At 44.3% G+C, this 20507-nt stretch overlaps 1 protein-coding gene across 1 annotated transcript; it reads right to left on the bottom strand.

Moving 5' to 3' along the window:
- LOC127556015 (C-factor-like) lies at positions 1-19311 on the bottom strand. Its single transcript, XM_051988832.1, has 6 exons — positions 19128-19311; positions 8700-8751; positions 8172-8359; positions 5697-5852; positions 4409-4519; positions 1-358 (listed from the first exon to the last, which is right to left on the bottom strand). The coding sequence occupies exons 1-6, from the start codon at positions 19266-19268 to the stop codon at positions 245-247; spliced, it is 762 nt and encodes a 253-aa protein (XP_051844792.1). The 5' UTR covers positions 19269-19311; the 3' UTR covers positions 1-244.
- Positions 19312-20507: the final 1196 nt, after the last annotated feature.

Below are 20507 nucleotides of genomic sequence, written 5' to 3'. Positions count from 1 at the left end.
TTTCCTTTCTTTTTTTTTAATCAGGATCTCTCAAGTTTCCTAAAGCCAGAGGTTGATGGGACACATGGAGGGAGGGGGACTGGGCGGGGAAGAGAGTCAGGAGGTGAGGGAGCGAAAGATGGAATCGGGGGCCGGAGGCTCTCTCGGGAACGAACGGTTCCATGGTATTGTGAAATTCAGCGGGGAAAGGGGTAGTTGGGGCTAGTGGAGTAACAGGCCCCCTGCCCGGGCTGGGCAGCCGGCACTACCAGGGCAGCACCTCTCCTTTCCAGTCCAGGAAGGCCCCGTGGTCCTTTTCCCTAAGATTGGCCAAGACATTGAGAATCCCCGGGATGGTCTCCTTTAACTGAAGGGGGGCCTGGAAAGAGACAGAAAAACATAACATGGAACATCGATATTGTTCAATCCTATTCAACGCTTCCCGTCCCATTTAGGGTTTTGGGCGGGGTGCTGGAGCGGTTTGTCATTTTTCTTCCCCAGCTCATTTTACAGATGAGGAAACCAAGGCAAACAGGGTCACACAGTCGTAAGTGTCTGAGGCCAGACTTGAACTCACAAAGATGGACCTTTTGTGTAGCCGTGAGCTGCAGTCTGATGCTTCTCTGGGTAGAAGTAAGAAGTACCAACTCCTGATGTAATCAAGAAAAATCCAGAGTCAGACTCACGTCATCAAAGGAAAAATGACTTAGGAGAAGCCACTAAGATGGAGCCTGGTCCACTTAAAACCACAGGGGAGGTTCTGGGAAATAACACAAATTGGGTATAATTACGCAAACCCATGGTCTGTGGGTAAGCACTCATCGGAGCATAATTATTGCAGGGTCATCAAGGCCCATAAAGTCTTTACCACCAAAGGTCTCCAAGAAGGTAAAAACTCTGCTTCTCAGTCAGTCTGTCCATCCTTGGGGCCCTCCTTCTTTCTCTTTTTGAAATCTCCAGGATACCAGGATAGCCCTTGGGAATTCCATATGGCATCCCCTCATTCTCACTGACCAGCTCGTCCATTTCCCGGATGGGCCCTATCGCTCTGGACGCAAATTATGGGTGGTCATATGGACTATGGTGCACCACTTACTTGTACTCATTAATAATGATTAAAAAGAATAAATAATAAGTTTACGTGGCACTTTAAAGTTTGCAAAGTACTTTACATGGTATCTCATTTGGCCCTCACAATAATCCCAGGAGGATGGTGCTGCGATTATCCTCAGTTTACAGATGAGAAAACTAGCCCAGCTAATTATTGTCTGATGCAGATTTTAACTGGTCTTCTCAAACTTAGGTCTAGCACTCTGCCCTCCAACCTTTCACTCTTTGTTGTTCTTTGAAATTCTGATCATATGGAAAAGATAGGTTCAGTATTCGTATGGTTCTCCTGACCTTTCAAAACTCACAAGGTCAGAGACTCCACTCCTTTCATCTGCAAGGGGAAAGAACAAAGGAAGGGGTCCAAATGGGACGGAGACCCACTTTTTTTTTTAGAGCTCCATGACCTCGTAGGGGAAGAAGTCCCCAAAGACTTGAATATTGATGGATTTTGAGACCATGCCAGTATGCCCCATGCCCTTGCCCCCAGGAGCAAGAAGTGACCTTTGAAAGTGCCCTGTTGGGGGGCAGCTAGGCGGCACATGGATAGAGCACCAGTCCTGAAGTCAGGAGGACCTGAGTTCAAATCTGTTCTCAGATACTTAATACTTCCCAGCTATGAGACCCTGAGTAAGTCACTTAACCCCAATTGCCTCAGGGGAAAAGAAAGAAAGAAAGAAAGAAAGAAAGAAAGAAAGAAAGAAAGAAAGAAAGAAGAAAGAAAGAAAGAAAGAAAGAAAGAAAGAAAGAAAGGAGAGAAAAAGAAAGGAGAGAAAAACAAAGAAAGAAAGGAGAGAAAAACAAAGAAAGGAAGGAAGGAAGAAAGAAAGAAAGAAAGAAAGAAAGAAAGAAGAAAGAAAGAAGAAAGAAAGAAAGAAAGAAAGAAAGAAAGAAAGAAAAAAGAAAGAAAGAAAGAAAGAAAGAAAGAAAGAAAGAAAGAAAGAAAGAGAAAGAAAGAAGCTGGACCCAGCTCAGCAAAGACAGACATGAGAACTCAGTGGATGGTCACATCTCATCTGGGGCTGAATCGGGCAGTACCATATATGTAGGAGCTGTGCTAAGTTAAGAGCCTCCTTCCTCCCCAAGATGAGGGTAGAATGAGGGAGAACGCCTCTGAGTACTGGGAGAAATGTACATTTGCTTGTTTCTTTTTGTTGTATCTGTGAAGTAAACATCTGTATGAAAGGATGTCCATGTAAAATGGAAATGGGGGCTGACCCTTCACAATATGGCGGGGGGAGGTCAAACCTAACTACTGGGGCTTGAGATGATGAGACAAACCCGAAGGCCCATCAGGTAATTTCTTCCCTGCTCCCCTCATTGGTCTATGCAGTAGTCTTTTACATGGCAGGGATGTATGTACCTGTTTAGAACTTCATGTACATGCTGTAAGGGTTTGGTTTTTGTTTTTGGGGGGTGTTTTTTGTGTGGAAACAATCAGGGTTAAGTGGCTTGCCCAGGATCACCCAGCTAATAAGTGTCTGAGGCCAGATTTGAAAGAAATGGCAAACCACTCCAGTGTCTGCCAAGAAAACCCCAAATGGGGTCATGGAAAGTCAGACGTGACTGAACAATAAAAGTTCATCTTGTTGGGTGTTGAACAAAGGCATTATGTGTAGTTGAAGACTTATAGATGAATCTCTCTGTCCCCTTGGTTTCAAGATTGTGCTTACAGAGGAGGGAAATCACACAGGATGAAGGGGCTTTTTTTATTTTCCTTAGGCCTGTGAGTTGCTATGGTCACAGAATCCAACAAATACATGGGATGATGAGCTTCTCTCCACATAGCCAGGCTGGTGCTCAGGCAGCAGCCACAATCTGTACAGGGATCACACTCAAAGATTTCCAGCCAGGTGGAACCCACTGGAGCTTCTGATGCACCCGTGGAAAATTGGAGATCCTGGAGTCATCTCCATGGCAACATGATATCCAATGAAAAATCAGAGGAAGCCATTCATGGAGCAAGGTTGTTAGTGGTCTCACTAAAATACGGTCCCCAATATTGGCCACCAGATTTTGGATGTGGTTTGAGCAGGACAGAGGATACAGGAACTCTCATCCCCTGCCTCATACTACTTCTCCTAAAATCCCATCAGTTTCCTTGGGCGCCATATTGTGCTGTGACTTATATTGAATCTGTGACCTGGGACTTCCTCAGAATCAGGAGCTCCACAGTCCATAAATATTAAAATATTAATAAAATAAAAAATAGTTTTTTAAAAATCCTCAAAACCTTCAATTTAATATAGTTGGCTTCCTTTGTAATCTTCTATATTTCATTCAATGCATTTTTCTGGGAAGGGGTCCCATCCGTTACTCAGAAGTCCATGACGTGAAAAAGCCTTGATTTATCAATTCAGTTCAATAACTGATCAGCAGCTCACAATCCTGGAGTTTTCTGGGGCACTATCCGGGGTCTCTCCCTTCCTCCCCCATTATTTTTCACATGAACTGTTGTCTGGTCTCTTTATCTTGTATCAGCAGATTTTTTTTTCTAATTCAAGTATAACACTAATTTTTATCTCTACAAAATACAACCTTGTTAGACTTGACCCATTCTTCTAGCTTATTAATTATTTTGGGAACCAGACTCCTTCCTCCAATACATAAGCTAAAACTCTCAGGTTCATCATCTTGGGAAGATCACTTCCCTTTTATAACCTCACTTTCCCCATCGGTAAAAATGTAGAGTTTGACTCAAGATGGTCTTTGTGGGACTTTCCAACTTAGAATCTTACGTCAGAACCTGTAAGTGTGACAGGAATAGGATTCGTGCCTTCATTCAAAGCATTTAACAATGGCAGGACTAAGGTCTTCTCATCTTCCGTTTTTCCTACTCCTTCCACCCTCAGCTTCCTGTTTCCTAACTCCCCATCCTCATCCCCCTAGCCAGTCAAGAGTAGATAATTAACCCAAGTTATCTTCACAGGGTGGAGTAATAGCTCTCTAAGTTTCTATGCTTCTTGCCTCCTCCAGCTCTCTCCATCTCACACTCAGCACCCAGCAGCAGCAAATACATCAGGCAGAGACAAAGAGACCGGACCAGGCCAGTCCATGTGCAGAAAGTAGAGGTTCCCACAATGGAGGCTGGGAGGTGGGAGCTGCCGGGAGCAGGACCACTGGGCTTGCTACATTCTCCATGGGATTTCCAGACTTCTCTGCTAAGCCTAACAAACTCCAAAGGCACAGATCTTTTGGCCAGGAAATTAGTAACAGTGACACTGGCAGTCAGAAACCCCGGGTCTCTGAGGGGGAGAAATGGTAAGACTAAGCTCTTCCTGCCCGGTTTACCGGATGCATGGGAGATGTGGTGACCGCTCACCTTGCTTCCCCCCATGTCCGTCTTGACCCAGCCCGGCTCCAGGGAGATGCAGAGGATCCCATCTGACATCAGGTCAGCTGCTAGGCAGCAGGTGATCATATTGAGGGCCGTCTGGGGGAGAGAGAGAGTTATAGACATTCAGCAGGAAGATCTGAGTTCAAGTCTAGTCTCAGACACTTCCTAACTATGTAACTTTGAGCAAACTGCTTCTGCCTCAGTTTCCTTAGCTATAAAATGGGCTTAATAACAGCATCTACCTCCTAAGACTGTTGTGAGAATCAAGTGATAATATTTGTAAATTACTTAGCATAGTCCCTGGCACATAGTAGGTGCTTAATAAACGCATGCTTCTTTCCTTCTAGCTCTACATCCAGGACCCTCTTAATTGACATGGTGATTTAAGGTTTGAAAAGCACTGATCTCATGTGAGTCCCACAACAACCTTAGGAGCTGGATGAATGGAGATTTATTTGTCTTATTTACAGAGGGGTAGACTGAGGCTCAAAAGGTGGTGAGTCAACTGTATAAATATGTATACACATATTGTATTTAACATATACTTTAACATATTTAACATGTATGGGACTACCTGCCATCAAGGGGAAGGGGGGGGGAGGAGGGGAAAAGTTGAAGCAGAAGTTTTTGCCAGGGTCGATGTTGAAAAATTACCCATGCATATGTTCTGTCAAAAAATTATAATTTATATATATAATAAAATAAATATATTATATTTAATTATTTTATTATTTATTTATTATATTATTATTTATAATAAAATACAATAAAAATAATGTCAATAAATTATAATAATAATTGTTTAAGGTGGTCAGTAAGGTAGTAAGTTACAGAAATTTGAACCCAGGGCCTTTGACACGGTAAATGGAGGAAGGAAGGATTTGAATTCAGGGTTTCTTAACTCCAGATCTAATTCAATTCACTTGCTATAAGCTAGTCACCAGGAGTCCCTGTCCTCCAGCATTTATACTCTCCAGGAGAGATACAACAGGTGGATAAGTAAGTAAACACAAGTGGGTACAAAGTCGTCTTAAGAGGGAGCACTTCCTGGGGGGTGAGAAAATGGGCATCAAAGGGAGCTAGGGACTCTAAGAGGAAGAGAAGAGGAGGAAGAGAACCCCAGCTGTGATGGGCGGTTGGTGGCCAGGCTTTGGGCCAGCCCTGAGAAGGTTCCTCTATGGTGGATGGGAGGCGCCCCAGCCTGGTTTTGGAGTCCTAGCCCTTGGTTCCTGGACCCCCGGGTCCCTGCCACCCCCAGTCCCAGCCCCCTTACCTTGGCTATCCGGTAGGGGTACACTTCCTCGGACTTCTTGTTCTGAAAGAAGAGCTGCATCGAGGCACTTCGGGATGACACGTTGATGATCGCTGCCCGGTGGATGCCCATGATGGCATCCTGGCATGCAGCTTTCCTCAAGAGAGGGAGAAAAGCCTTGGGGAGCAAAAAGGGAGACACGGGGGGAGAGGGGAGAGAAGGAGACACTCAAGACCTGGTTGACACCTGCTATTGCTGTTCAGTCATTTCTGACTCTTCCTATCCCCATTTGGGGTTTTCCTGGCAAAGACACTGGAGTGACTGCCATTTCCTTCTCCATCTCATTTTACAGATGAGGAAACTGAGGCAGACAGGGTGAAGTGACTTGCCCAGGCTCACACAACTAGTGATTGGTCATTTTCTTTTCCAGCTCATTTTACAGATGAGGAAACTGAGGAAAACAGGGTGAAGGGACTTGCCCAGGCTCACATAATTAATGATTGGTCATTTCCTTTTCCAGTTCATTTTACAGATGAGGAAACTGAGGCAGATAGTTTGCCCAGACTTACCCAGCTAAGAAGTGTCTGAGGCCACATTTGAACTCAGGTCTTCCTGAGGGGCCCTGGGTTTAAAATCTGCTTCTTATTCCATAGTGGCCGTGTACCCTTGAGCTTTAAACTAAAGCCCAGAGAATTGGATTCAACAATCTCTCAAGGTCGCTTGAACTCTCCCAGGAGTCTATGCTCAGATGCGACCCCGTCCTCAGACAGACGTCCAGACCGATCACCCGACTCAGGGGAAAGTGCCACATGATCACGGATTCAGTTAATAAGAGCAGGGAGCACGTTCATGGTTCTTGGAGGTTTATCATTCACTTTACCAATATGATCTCACAACAATCCTGGGAGATCCTGAGTTCAAATCCTGGTCATTGATGGTTCCTGTGACCTCAGGTGGATCACTGACCCTACTTTCCATTTCATCATCTGCAAAATGGAGGAGCTGGGATGGGGTTTGGACTAAGCCATCTGTGGTGCCCTGGGCCCCTTGGGCAGTCAGTGGGCAATGTTTCTCAGAAACAGATTTTTAAGTACATTAAATAATAAATTCAGAGTTTGTGAAAATAAGGTGGTAATTTCTCCCCAACTAGTTCATGAATTGCCTGAAATTTACTCATGGGCCTGGAGTTAAGAACCTTCATTCTACATGATCCATGATCTAATGATGCAAATAAGTGTCTGAGGAAGGATTTGAACCATGGTCTTGGAGGTCACAAGGGCAGCCAGGGGATACAGTGGGTAGAGAGCACTGAGTCTGGAGTCAAGAGGACCCGAGTTCTAATCCAATCTGGGACATTTACTGGCAGTGTGACCCTGGGCAAGTGACTTAACCCCGTTTGCCACAATCTCCTCATCTGTAAAATGGGCTGGAGATGGAATTGGCCAACGATTCCAATATCTCTGCCAAGAAAACCTCAAATGGGGTCAGAAAGAGTCAGTCATGACTGAAAAATGCCTGAACAACAGCCAAATGACAAAAGTCATTTGTTAGAGATCATACAAATAGAGATTTTGAAGTAGAAGGTCCCTAGAGGTCACTGAGTCCAACTCCTCTTCTATTTTTCAGATAAGAAAACTGAGACTTAGAGAAATTTCTTCCTAAAAAGAAACTTAATCTAAGATTTAGAGTAATTTATTCTAAAAACCATTCTAAGGTCAGTGGCTCTAGTTAGTATACCACACTGACCCCTAAAGGTTGTAGGAAGGAAGGAAACAAGCACTTATTAAGCACCTACTGTAAGTACTTTACAAATATTACCTCACTTGATCCTCATAATCATCCTGGAATAAAGGGGCTATTATTATCCCCATCTGGCAGCTGAGGAAACTGAGTTACACAGATGAAGCAAATTGCTCTCCCATGAGCTCCCCTCACTTCCTAAGTGCCTCTAGGATGGAGTGAGAACTCCTGATCAGTCTTGAAAGCTGTCCAGAACATGGATCTGGCCAATTTTCCTGGGTATATTGAACCTTACTTTTTCCCAGGTACTCTGTGTGCCTCACACAAGAATTCCATTTCCCACCTCTGAGCCTTTGTATGGGCTGATGCCATGCCTAGAATTCCATCCCTCTTCCACCTATGTCTCTTACTTTGATGTTCGACTCAAGGACCATCACCTCAATGAGGCCTTTTTCGATTGCCCCAATTACTGGTACTTAGCTCACTGGATCCCCATTTGTGTATATTTTGCATTTATTTATCTAAGTGATCTGTTGCCCTCCTTCCCACCGCACCTCCCAAGAATGGAAGCTTTTTGAAGGCAGAGCATGCGTCCCCTTTAGTTTTATAACCCCCGTGTGGGGCCCATTTGCTTAACGAATGCTAATTGAGTGAATAAATGAAGGGCGGGTGCCTGTTTAGCTCTCTGCCAAGTTTGGGGGGGTTGGTATCAGAAGGGCTCTGCTCCGCCAGCCTCCGGGGGCCGGCCTCCCTCACCTTGCTGACCATGAGCTGGGCCACCGTGTTGGTCTCGTAGATGGTCAGCATGTCCTGGGCCGTGACGCTGTCCAGGGTGGCGATCCGATTGATGCCCGCGTTGTTGATGAGGCAGTTGAGACCCTTCTCCCCTACCAGGGCCTCCGTTTCCCGGACCACCTTCTTGATGCTGTCTTCGCACACAATGTCTAGGGTGGAGACAGGGATCAGAGAAAGAAGGATGGAGGAACGGCTCAGGGGAAGCAGTTGTTCATTGAACGACAGAGCAATCAACCAAAAGAAATGGTTGGGGAGCCGGGGAAATTAAAAGGGCCAGGATGTGAAACGGGAAGCCAGGCAGGGGACCTCAGAGAATCCGTGCGGCGGACAGCGGGGGAGACATACGCGAGCAGCAAATTGTAGGAAAGCAGACAGGATCCATAAAGGGAGGCGGACGCCGGGCTCTGGGCTGGGAGGGACTGGGGTCACTTGTTGGGACTCGAGTCGAGGAGCTCAGTCATGGGAGCTATTCCCAACCCAGGCACTCACCCAACTGCAGGACGCGGAGACTCTGATGCTGCTCTTTCAGCTGCTGGAGTTCCTGTGGAAGGAGGAAAGAAGCATCTATTAAGCACCGAGACCATGATGAACATTTTACTACCATTATCTCATTTACTTACAACAGTCCTGGGAGGAGGAGCTATTATTAGCCACATTTTACAATTTAGGAAACCATGACAAGCCCCGGGTAAATTATTTGCCCAAGGGGGCTGCTAGATAGTGCAGTGGATAGAGCACCAGTCCAGAAACCAGGAGGAATCAAGTTCAAATTTGGCCTTGGACACGTAACACTGTCTAGCTGTGTGACCCTGAGCAAGTCATTTAACCCCAATCGCCTCAGCAAAATAAATAAATGCTTTGCCCAGGGACATATTTGAACTCTGGTTTTCTGGGCCTAAGATGATTAAGGACTGAGAGTCAGGTGCTGGGGGAGGTTGGGAAATAGACATGTAGAAGCAGCTTCCTCTCTCCATGAGCTATGGAAACATCCCTTCTTTTGGACACTCCTTTGTCGCAGCTTTCTCTGTCTTGGTCTTGGTCTCTGTCTTGGTCCATTAGCAGAAGAGTTAGGTGGGGACCTCACCTACAGAAGAGGCGTCTAAATCCATGGACTGTGAGTGGGAAATAACTTCTCCCCAGAAACAAAGAACCTTCAAGGCCAGAGAAACAGAGCTATAGGGACCCCTAGGATGGCGAGAACTAGATGAGCTTAATGAGTTCTGTCTTGAAGGAGGCCTCTGCTTCCTTAGAAATTTCTTGCCTAAATAAGCGATTCTGATCAGATGAACCACAGAGAAAATATTATCCCACCTTAAAATCTCTGGTTGAGGAATACTCCAACAATATGGCGGTAATGGTAAAATGAGTTGGACTCTTAGGACGGCAGAGGAGACTTTCAGGCTCTAAGACTACTGAAGGGGGTCAAGGAGGTAGGATTCCTTGTCCATGCCACTGGAACCCAATGCCTGCTGGGCTCCGAATAAACTAATTAAGGCTAATACGTTCCTATTTCCATTCTGCTACTGAAAACCCTTAATAGGCTTTGCAAAATTATCTATAAATCTATCTATCTACATGTATTTATACATATGTATCTATGTATGTATATATAGATAAATTTCTACGTTGAGGTTCTTTTTTTAGTCACATATGACTCTCTGGGAACCCATTTGAAGGATCTTAGAGGTCACTGAATCCAACTCCTCTTCCATTTTTCAGATGAGGAAACTGAGGCTTAGAGAAATTTCTTCCTAAAAAAGAACCCAAAACATTGGGCATCTCCTTCTCCAGTTCATTTTACAGAGGAGAACTGAGGCGAACAGGGTTCAGTGATTTGCCCAAAATTACATGGCTAATAAATGTCTGAGATCAGATTTGAATTCGTCAATATGTGTGTATGTGTATCTGTATCCTTTTAGTAAAGCTCTATTGCTGTCTATCTGGCCACAGCCCATAAGAAAATGATCATTAGTCGGGGGTTTTTTAATCATCCAACCTTGCCTTCTGATTTACAGCCTCCAGGCAAAGGCCAGAAGTGGGAGGAATCACCTCCCAGGATTAAGATCTCTGGATTGAGGAATTCCCCAATAATTTAGTGGTAATGGTAAAATGACTTGAACCCTCAGAGGGACAGATGAGACTTCCAGGCACTACGAAGGGTAGGTCAATGAGGGGTAGCAAGGTAGGTCAATGAGGTCTGATTTCTTACCCACACCAGTCTCCTGGAACCCAACTTCCTGACTGTCTCTGATGTTCTCCAGCATGGCAAAACTAATCTCCCTTGTTTACTATACAAAAGTTTGTGCTTCTCTCTCTCTCTTTTTGTCTCTGTCTGTCTCTGTCTCTGCATTTACCTCTTTATCTGCCTTTACCTCTTTATCTCTGTCTCTGTCTCCTTTCCTCCTCCTTCCCTCCATCTCTCTCTCCCTCACTCCTTCCCTCCTCCCCTCCTTCTCTCTCTCTCTCTCTCTCTCTCTCTCTCTTTCTTTCTCTCTCTCTCTCTCTCTCTCTCTCTCTTTCTCTCTCTCTCTCTCTCTCTCTCTTTCTCTCTCTCTCTCTCTCTCTCTCTCTCTCTCTCTCTCTCTCTCTCTCTCTCTCTCTCTCTCTCTCTCTCTCCCTCCCTCCTTCCTCTCTCTCTCTCCTTCTCTCTCTCTCTCCCCATCTCTTTCTCTTACTCTCTCCATCTCTCTCTCTTATACCCCTCCTCCCTTTTTCTCTCTCTCTTTCTCTCTCCATCTATCTCTCTCTCCATCTTTGTTTTTCTGTCTCTCTGTTTCTGTCTCTCTCTCTCTCTATCTATCTATCTATCTCTCTCTCTCTCTTTCTCTCATCAAGAGACAGGACTCACTTTCCCAGTCATGTCACCAATGATCCTTTTAAGATTCTTCCTCCAACCCATAAACTACAGCATTTATATCACCTACAGGGCTTGGAAAAGGTAGAAAAAAGTTTTATGTGAATATTGAAACTTTCAGATGAGCTGCAGGTTACCTAATCCTAAAGGCTTGATGTTTTGTTGTTAAATTATAAGGTTTGCACTGGCTTTTACCAACATGAACTAGTTACTGGAAGAGCGGTATAATTGAATTTTGTCAGCCCCGACTAAATTATACCATCTTATCACTAGCAGGTTTGAGGATTATTAGCTAGGGAACCTCCACAAGTAGAAACGCACAACTACGGACGGCCCTAGAAACAAGGCCGGGAAGGGAATTCTATTTCAATGTATGCAGGCCAAGTGAACAATTTATGGACAACAGTCTGGGGCAGATTCCTTTTTATACAGAATGTCCAAGGGAAAATGTTTCCCAAAGCAGACAACTTCATGAAGTAGACAGTTAATACAGGGGTCCTCAAGCTATGGCCGCGGGCCAGATGCAGCAGCTGAGGCTGTCTATCCCCCTCACCCAGAGCTATGAAGTTTCTTTATTTAAAGGCCCACAAAACAAAGTTTTTGCTTTTACTATAGTCCGACCCTCCAACAGTCCTCAGACAGTGACCTGGTCCCCTATTTAAAAAGTTTGAGGACCCCTGAGTTAAAACCAGGATGTTGAAACAAGATGCCTTTTGTCTGAATGGGACATTAAGACTCCTTCCTCTTTCCTTTGTGTATCTTAATAATATTATTACGTTTATTGTCCATTATTTTTTTTTCAAGTGTCCTAACTCTTTTGAAAAGTTAAGAGCTAGGAGCCAGACTTAAGATAAAAACTAGAAGTTTGAACCCAGGTCCTACACATTCCAGTTCCTTGTAATATTGCTGGTAAACATGTAGCACATAACGTTGCTGTTCTTGAGGTCTATGCCCTCCCTTTATGTGTAGATAATTTTGCTAAACAGTTACTACTGTTCAAAGCAATGGTCCCAAAGAACTGAGTTTAGGAAATTATTATAATCTTCTGTTCTTGCTAAGAGGTTTTGTTGAAGCACCTCTTAAAATTCCTTCTTAGTTTATTGTTTATTAGTTTTTTACTCTTTAGTCTTCAAGAGAATGTTCTGTAATATAATAAAAATGATAATTCTACCTAAATCAGTTTACTTATTCAGTGCCATACCAAACTGACAAAATGTATAGAGCTGAAAAAACAATAACAAAATTCATTTGAAAGAACAAAAGATCAAGAATATCAAATGAATTAATGAAAAAAAATGCAAAAGAAGAGGGAATAACCATACTGGACCTAAAACTGTATTATAAAGCAGCAGTCATCAAAACCTTTTGGTATTGGCTAAGAAAGAGTGGTGGATCAGGGTAATAGGTTAGGTAACCAAGACACAATAGTAAGTCTATAGTGAACTACCATTTGATAGACCCAAGGACTCCAGCTTTTGGGATAAGAACTCACTATTTGACAAAAATTGCTAGGAAAACTGGAAAAAAGCATGGCAAAAACTAGGCATAGACAAACATCTATACCATGATAAAGTCGAAATGGGTTCATGATTTAGAAAGAAAGGATGATATTATAAGCAAATTAGAATAGCAAGAAAGAGTCTTCCTGTCAGATCTTTGGAGAAGAGAGGAATTTATGACCAAATTTTAAAAAATTATAAAATTAAAAACAGGTCATTTTGATTACATAAAATTAATTGGTTTTTGCACAAACAAAACCAATGCAGCCAAGATTAGAAGGGAAGCAGAAAGCTGGGGAGGGGGGGGGCAGAATTTTATAGTCAGGCTTCATTTCTAAAATATATAGAGAACTGAGTCAAATTTTTAAGAATATAATTCATTCCCAAATTGATAATTGGTCAAAGAATATAAACAGATAATTTTCAGATGAAGAAATGAGTCATTTATAGTTATATGAAAAAAAATGCTCTAAATCATTATTGATTAGAGAAATACAAAAGCAACTCCGAGATTACACCACCCTACACCTCTCAGATTGGCTAGGATGAAAGGAAAAGATAATGATAAATGTTGGAGGGGCTGTGGGAAAACTGGGACACCAATGCATTGTTGGTGGAATTGTGATCTGATTCAGACATTCTGGAGAGCAATTTGGAACTATGGACAAAGGGTTATTAAACTGTGCATACCTTTTGATCCAGCAGTGTTTCTACTGGGTCTGCATTTCAAAGAGATGATATGAGAGAAAAAAGGATCCACATGTGCAAAAAATGCTGGTGGCAGTTCTTTTTGTTGTGGAAAGGAATTAGAAATTGAGTGGATGTTCATCAATTGGGGAGTGGCTGAATAAGTTAAGGTAGGTGAATATAATGAATATTATTGTTCTATAAGAAATGATGAGCAGGTTGATTTCAGAAAGTCCTGGAAAGAGTTACATAAACTGATGCTGAGTGAAGTGAGCAGAACCAAGAAAATGTTGTACACGGTAATAGCAAGATTGTATGATGATCGACTACGATAGACTTAGTTCTTCTCAGCAATAGAGGGATCCAAGACAATTCCAATAGGCTTGGGATGGAAAATGCCATCTGCATCCAGAGAAAGAACTATGGAAACAGAATGTAGATTAAATCATATCATTTTAGCTTTTTTCTCTTTCTTGTAGTTTTCCCTCTTGTTCCGATTTGTTTTTCTTATAACGTGGCTAATATGGAAATATGTTTAAAATGATTATACATGTAAAACCTGTATCAGATTGCTGGCTGTCTTGAAGAGGAGAGAGGGAAGGGAAGGAGGGAGAGAGGGAGAAAAATTTGGAACTCAAAATCTTACAAAAATGAACGTTGAAAACTATCATTACACGTAATTGGAAAAATAATATACTATTATGTGGGGGGGAAGAGAATGTTCTGGATTGTGCATGATTGGTTCTTCATGTATTTTGTTTGTTTCATCACTTCCATAACTCTCTTCAGACCAGGCCTCCAATTTTGGTGTGCAAACAACTGCCTTGCTTTATTCTGAATCTATATATCAAATACACTGGATTGGATGAGACTTTTGAGGAAGTATCCAATGGGGAGGATGTAAAAGAGGTGGATAAACCTGTGTCCTGTGAGTCTGGGAGAAACATCTCCCTAATAAAAGAAATTATAGAGGCCAAAGAAACGGTATTGTGTAACTCAAATCCCTCATGATGTGAATTCTGAAACCAGCTTAATCTCTCTCTTGTCAGGAAATGCTAAAACACCCATCCTGGGAACTTAGGTTTCCCAAGACTGTCTAGTTAAAACAATAACCTTTTGGGAATTTCCCGGACTGTCTTGTTAAGTATAGAATGATGAAAAGCTGGAGCTCATCTGGCTTTTTATTGTGCGTACTTCATCCCTTGATGGGAACCAAGGTTTCCCAGACTATCTTTTAAGTCAGTCTCAACATCTCAATATACATCCTTGTTCCCATCTTTATTTTCCCTCCTCCCCTGAAATTTTTAAGTTATAGTGCGAAACCGCTGAGATTATATTTCCCCTATAAAAGATATACTCATGATGAAGATATTTACTAACTCCTTTTCAGGAATAGTCCATCATGAGTTACTCTCTCCCACCTCATGAATATTGAAACTTTCAGATGAGCTGCAGGTTACTTAGTCCCGTGGGCCTGATGGTTTTGTTGTTAAATTATAAGGTTTGCACTGACTTTTACCAACATAAACTAGTTACTGGAAGAGCGGTATAATTGAATTTCGTCAGCCCCTATTAAATTATATCGTCTTATCACTAGCAGGTTTGAGGATTATTAGCTAAGAAAATTCCCTGCTTCTTCCCCCAGTGGATGGTGTGCTAGTCACATAATAAATAGCAAAGCTTTGTATGTGATGGATGTCTATGGCACAATTTCTTCATGTTATGAACTGAATCTCTATTACACTTTATTTACATTTTGTACAATCTATTGATCTCCCAAATCTATTCCTATTTCCCACTCCTAGTGCCTATTTTACCTCTTCATTCTGGATGGTTAAGAACAGGATGAATCTAACAGATTTTTTCCTGAAGGAGACTTCACTACCTTAGAGATTCCTTGACTGAATATTATATTCTGATAAGGTTTTTGTGGTGGTTCTTGAGTCATTTCAGTTGTGCTCAATTCTCCGTGAGCCATTGAGGGTTTTCTTGGCAAAGATCCTGGAGTGGTTTGCCTTATTTTACAAATGAGGAAACTGAAGCAAATGAGGTTAAGTGAGGACCAGGGTCACCCAACTAGGAAATATCTGAGGCCAAATTTGAACTCAGATCCTCCTGACTCCAGACCCAGACTCTATCCACTTCACCATCCATCCGTTCCTCTGATAAGATTAAAATATCCCACAAGAACAAATCTCATCTTTGGCGACTCCATAGATCCCAAAGTTAGTGCATTCTCCTTATTTCCATTTTGCCATGGAATTTTGCAGCTAATTGGTTGTATAAAACCCTAACATGGATGGATCTTTATTCGGGGCCATTGCTATTCACATGGTAGCAGCCCACCAGCTGGTGGTGATTAACACTTTTTTTTTTTTTTAATCTACCAGCCCTGCCTCCTGATTTATTAAACTCCAGTCAAAAGAACTAAGGTGAGAGGAATCTTGGGATCTCTGGGTTGAGGAATTCCCCAATGCACACCCCCTCCCCCACCAGCGGCAACGGTGACTTGCCAAAACCCATTACAATAGAAGGATTTGGGCTTATCTAGGTGAACCTGAGACTGTGGTTCCTACATGGCCCAAATCCTTATTGCCTTCTGCCTCTCTGCTGCTTTTTCTGGACACTGGTCAGCAGCTATTATGGATGCAACTTGGACCAGAGCCCAGGTTTTCCAAGTTTCCAGTCCTGTGATCTTTTCATTACACCAAACACTTTCCCTCCCCCAGGGCAAGACCTAGGTTTAGATTATTGTTGAATAAGAGACAGCCTGGAGGTGGATAATGCTTAAGAAGTTAAGAAAAATTAAAAATAATTAATATGTATATAGCACTAAAAGACTTACAAAATGATTTATACCTATTATCTCATTTGATCTATACAACTCGAGGAGGGAGATGATATTATTATTTATACTTTATAGGTGAGGAAACTGAGGTTATTTATTTATTAGGATTTATTTGGATCGCACAGTTAATGAAGGTTGGAGGTAGAGTTGGAATCCTTGTTATCCTAGCACTAAGTCCAGCATTCTACTCATTCCATCCCCTGGCTGTTTTGCATGCCTCCTTCCTCCTTTATTCCCTAACCCTATTTGTCCCCCTATGGATTTTGCTGATGACTGTCCTATATCTCCCTTATCTCTTCCTATTCTTCCCCAACTCTCTCTCCTCTTCTCAAGTCTTCCCTACTACCACTTCCCCCCTCTCCCTCCCTAGTTATTTTTCTCCTCTTTATCCTTCTCCCTTTTCCTTGCTCCTTCATCTTCCCCTTTTCTCTCTCCCTCCCAGATCCCTGTATTAGAATAAAGCCTATTAATGGTTTAAAAAATCCTTTAAGTGAGAATAGATGCTGATCCCCTCTCCCCACTGCCTCAGGCCTCTGCTGCTCATAGACAGAGAGTTGGAAGGGACCTTAGAGCTCATCTACTTCAATTCCCTCATTTTACAGATGAAGAAACTGAGGCAACAAATCGGTTGAGTGACTTGCCCAAGATCACGCAGATAATTAATAGCAAGATTTAAAACTACTCAACCTGGTCTTTGTCTCCCTCTGCAGGATGAAGGAGGACACAGCAGCACCTAAAGGTTCGTGGCGGGGGAGGGGGTCAAGGGAGAGGGCAGTGATGGACAGGCAGCTCTCCCAAGAAAAAGGGTGCAGGGGCCTGAGTAGCCAGACAGTGATTCACAGATCCAAAGGATGACTTGAATTGTCCACACTTAAGATATGTTGGCTTTAACAAGAGAGAAGGATCACCACTCAAACTGCCGATTTATGTGTTTATATGATATGACATTCTGTTATAATATAATATATGATATGATAATATGATATTCTGTTATATTATTGTATAATATTACATGATGTTTATATGGTATGATATCCTGTTATATAATATTATTTATATGATATATAAATTATAAATATAAAATATATAAAAATATGTTATATAAATATGTTATATTATTATATAATGTTTATATGATATGATATTCTGTTATATAATATTATATTTATATGCTATATTATATTCTGTTATATTATTATATAATGTTTTTATGGTATTATATTATATCATATCATATCCCGAGCTTTTGCTCGATTCCTCACACAGCCCATCCAGCTACCAACTGGTCCTCTGCACTAAGGATGTGACCCCTGCTGTCTAAAAGGCATTAATGGCTAAAAGAATCCTTTGAGTGAGGTGAGACACTGATCAGAATTCCCCTTCCTGCTTCCCCTGCACCCACTTTTTCTCCCCCCTCCTCGCCACTGCCTCAGACCTCTGCTGCTCATAAGTTCATCGATGGAGAGCTGAAAGGGACCTTACATCTATCTACTCTAATCCCCTCATTTTACAAATGAAGAAACTGAGGCACCAAAGCCGTTAAGTTAAGATCACAGAGATATTAAAATGCTTCTATTACGCAAAGACCGTGTACTCCAAAAGTCTTGGTGCTCCTTTGAACTTTTAATAATTTTAACAGAACGGGAGCTCAATGGCCCTAAGACTTTTGGGACACCCTGCCTATTTCTCTTTCCGGGATTTCCTCCGCTGATCTGGAAAGGAGGGAGGTGGGAGGTGGGGGCGGGGATATGGAACTCTCCCTCCACTAAACAATTATCCCTCAAATAGATTTTATCAGTGTGAAAACAAGCAGATGCTGAGGGAAACGCTGACTTGACGTGAAACTAGATGCTTCGGAAGTCACTGAGAAGGGACCCCCCACAGAAGACTGGACACCTGGAGTTATTTTTGTTCGCTTTTCCTGGTCCTTGTCCCCTTTTCCCACCCACCCCCATCCCCCTCCCCAACCCAGCTGTTCAAACTCTGTTACTCCCTCCCGCATCCTACCCCAGCCTTAAATGTCTTAAGAATTTGGGGAGGGGCAGCTAGTTGGCACAGTGGCTAGAACCCTGAAATCAGGAGGACCCTGAGTTCAAATCTAATCTCAGATACTTAACACTTCCTAGCTGTGTGACTCTGGGCGAGTCACTTAACCCCAATTGCCTCAGAAAAGAAAATAATAATTTGGGGAGATTTTCCCTGCCATCTAGGAGAGAAAGTGGGGGAGGAGGGTAAGGGGGGGAGGGAAAAATTTGGAACAGAAAGTTTTGCAAGAGTCAATGTTGAAAAATTACCCGTGCAAATTTTGTAATTAAAAAGCTTTAATTTAAAAAAAAATGGGGGGGGGTGTTTGTCATTCGGTCCAGGGCCACAGGGTGCAGGGCAGGACTCTATTGGGAGTTAGTTGTGTGTTCTAAAAAGGGCTCAGGGGACACCGCCAGTACCCGGGGCAGCCAGAACAGTGAATCCTGCGAGACGGAGCGGTAACTCCTATCCCCACAGCCCGGGGATGGGGGAGAGGTTGCTGGGGGACAGGTGAGGAAGGCCTGTGGAGGCGGGGCTGGGAGGGAAGGAGAGCGGATTTAGGAATGAGGAGAGGGAGAGAAAGGAGAGCTAAGAGGACCCCCCCATATCCCTCATTTCTGCCCAGAAGGCTTCCCTGGCCGGTGGTCCCCACATCAGGCGCCCGGTGCCCGGCCCCGCTAGGCTGCTCGCCGCTATCTGGTTTTGCCTTTGTATGCCCGACGCGCAAAGTACTGCGCGCCCAGGAGGTGCTCGGGGGAAACTGGAGAAGCGGAACTGAGCGGGCGCGCGGATGAAGGGGAGCTCCGGGAGGCTCTCCCAGGGACCTGTCCCGGGGCAGGGATGGAAGGAGCCAGCCCGAGAAGGGAAGTCCATCCCGAGTCTGCCCTGCATCCGTCTTGCTGCAGCTTCTCTGGCAGTGGCCCCCGCGCGCAGCCTCTGCCTCTCCGTCCCCTTCGGAGAGAGCCCCGCGCCCGGGAAGGGCCCCCGGAGTCCCCGCCTCCTACCTGCGCTTGGTCCGGGTTGCGGCAGGTGGCGATGACCAGGTCCGGAGCGGGGCTCCGAGCCAGCAGCCCCCGCACCAGGCCCAGGCCGATGCCGCGACTGCAGCCGGTGATGAGAACCGCGCGACATATCCCGAGCGCCATGACCCGGGCGTTCGAGGCTCGGAGCGCGCCAAGGTGCAAACGGGAGCTTGGAGCTGTCCGGGGCTGGAGCCGCAAGGATAAAGGGGGTTGAGCCCCGCCCCAGGCCCCGCCTCCCCCCAAGCCCCTCCCCGAGCGGGAGAACCCGACCCTCCTCCAGCGCACCTACCTCCCCCCACCACCACCCCAGGAATGGCCCGGCCCCATCTTGCAAATCCCTCTCTGCTGCAACCCCTCCGGAAAGCCAGGGCGAGTCAGGAGGCCCTCGCCAACCGAAGGGAGGTGGACCGGCAGGATTCCCAGCTGGTTGGATCTAAGGTGTCAGAGGGGGAAACTGAGGCCCAGGGGGAGAAGGAAGCACCAGGACCCACTTCTCCTTCCCATGCATGGCTGTAGCTCGAATAGAGACATTTCCAGAGCTAGAGAAAAAATTTCCTCACAGTCCTTCATCTCCCCGCTGAGGGCAAGGCAAGATCTTTACCTTTGCCTTTACTTGCCTCCACCTCCACTCCAGGCAAATCCCAAGCCCCGTCTCTGTCCCATCAGACAAGGAGAACTGATGTAGCCAGTCCTGTGATACCCGGGTATCAGGTACCAGGAAGGGGCTGAGCTGGTACAGACCTAGGTTCTCTGATTTATGAACTCAGAAAAAAATCTAGGCTCCCAGCTAGGCTAGGAAGGCTGCTCCCCTCCTTCCACAAGACATTGCTCCCCATTTTGGGAATGTACTCCTTCCTGCCTTCTGCCTTTCAGCATCCCAGACTTCTTCCAAGTTCCTGCCACCTCTAGCAGGCTGATTTTCCCAGTGGTTAGGGCTCTTTCCTTGAAATTAGGTGGCTAGAATTTGTTTTTACTTATCTGGGCACACCTATCGTTCCCCTTCCCCCACCCCAGTAAACTGCAAACCCTGGGGGTGGGAGATGGAGGCAGATACAATTTTATTTTCATTTTTGTGTCTCTGGCACCTAGCCCAGTGCCTGGCACCTAGTAGTCCCTTCATAAATGTTTGTTAAATTGGATTGGGCTGGATCGAGTGTTGCAGGAAGGTTTGAGGGGGAAAGGTGTCAGCTACCTTTGCTGTTTGAGCTCTGCATTGGGCAGGAGTTGGGAAAGGAAAAGAGTAGGGGGGTTCCCAGTGGGGTCTCTTACAAGGGGTTTTCCAATGGGATCTTGGGTAAGTCTTTTTCACTCTCTGGGTCTCAATTTCCTCTCCTAAAAAATGAGGTTGGACTTCTGGATCTC

The sequence above is a fragment of the Antechinus flavipes genome, chromosome 3 (assembly GCF_016432865.1).
Source record: "Antechinus flavipes isolate AdamAnt ecotype Samford, QLD, Australia chromosome 3, AdamAnt_v2, whole genome shotgun sequence".
Taxonomy (NCBI): domain Eukaryota; kingdom Metazoa; phylum Chordata; class Mammalia; order Dasyuromorphia; family Dasyuridae; genus Antechinus; species Antechinus flavipes.
Note: the sequence above shows the minus strand (reverse complement) of the source record. Positions and strands in the feature narration are given on the sequence as shown.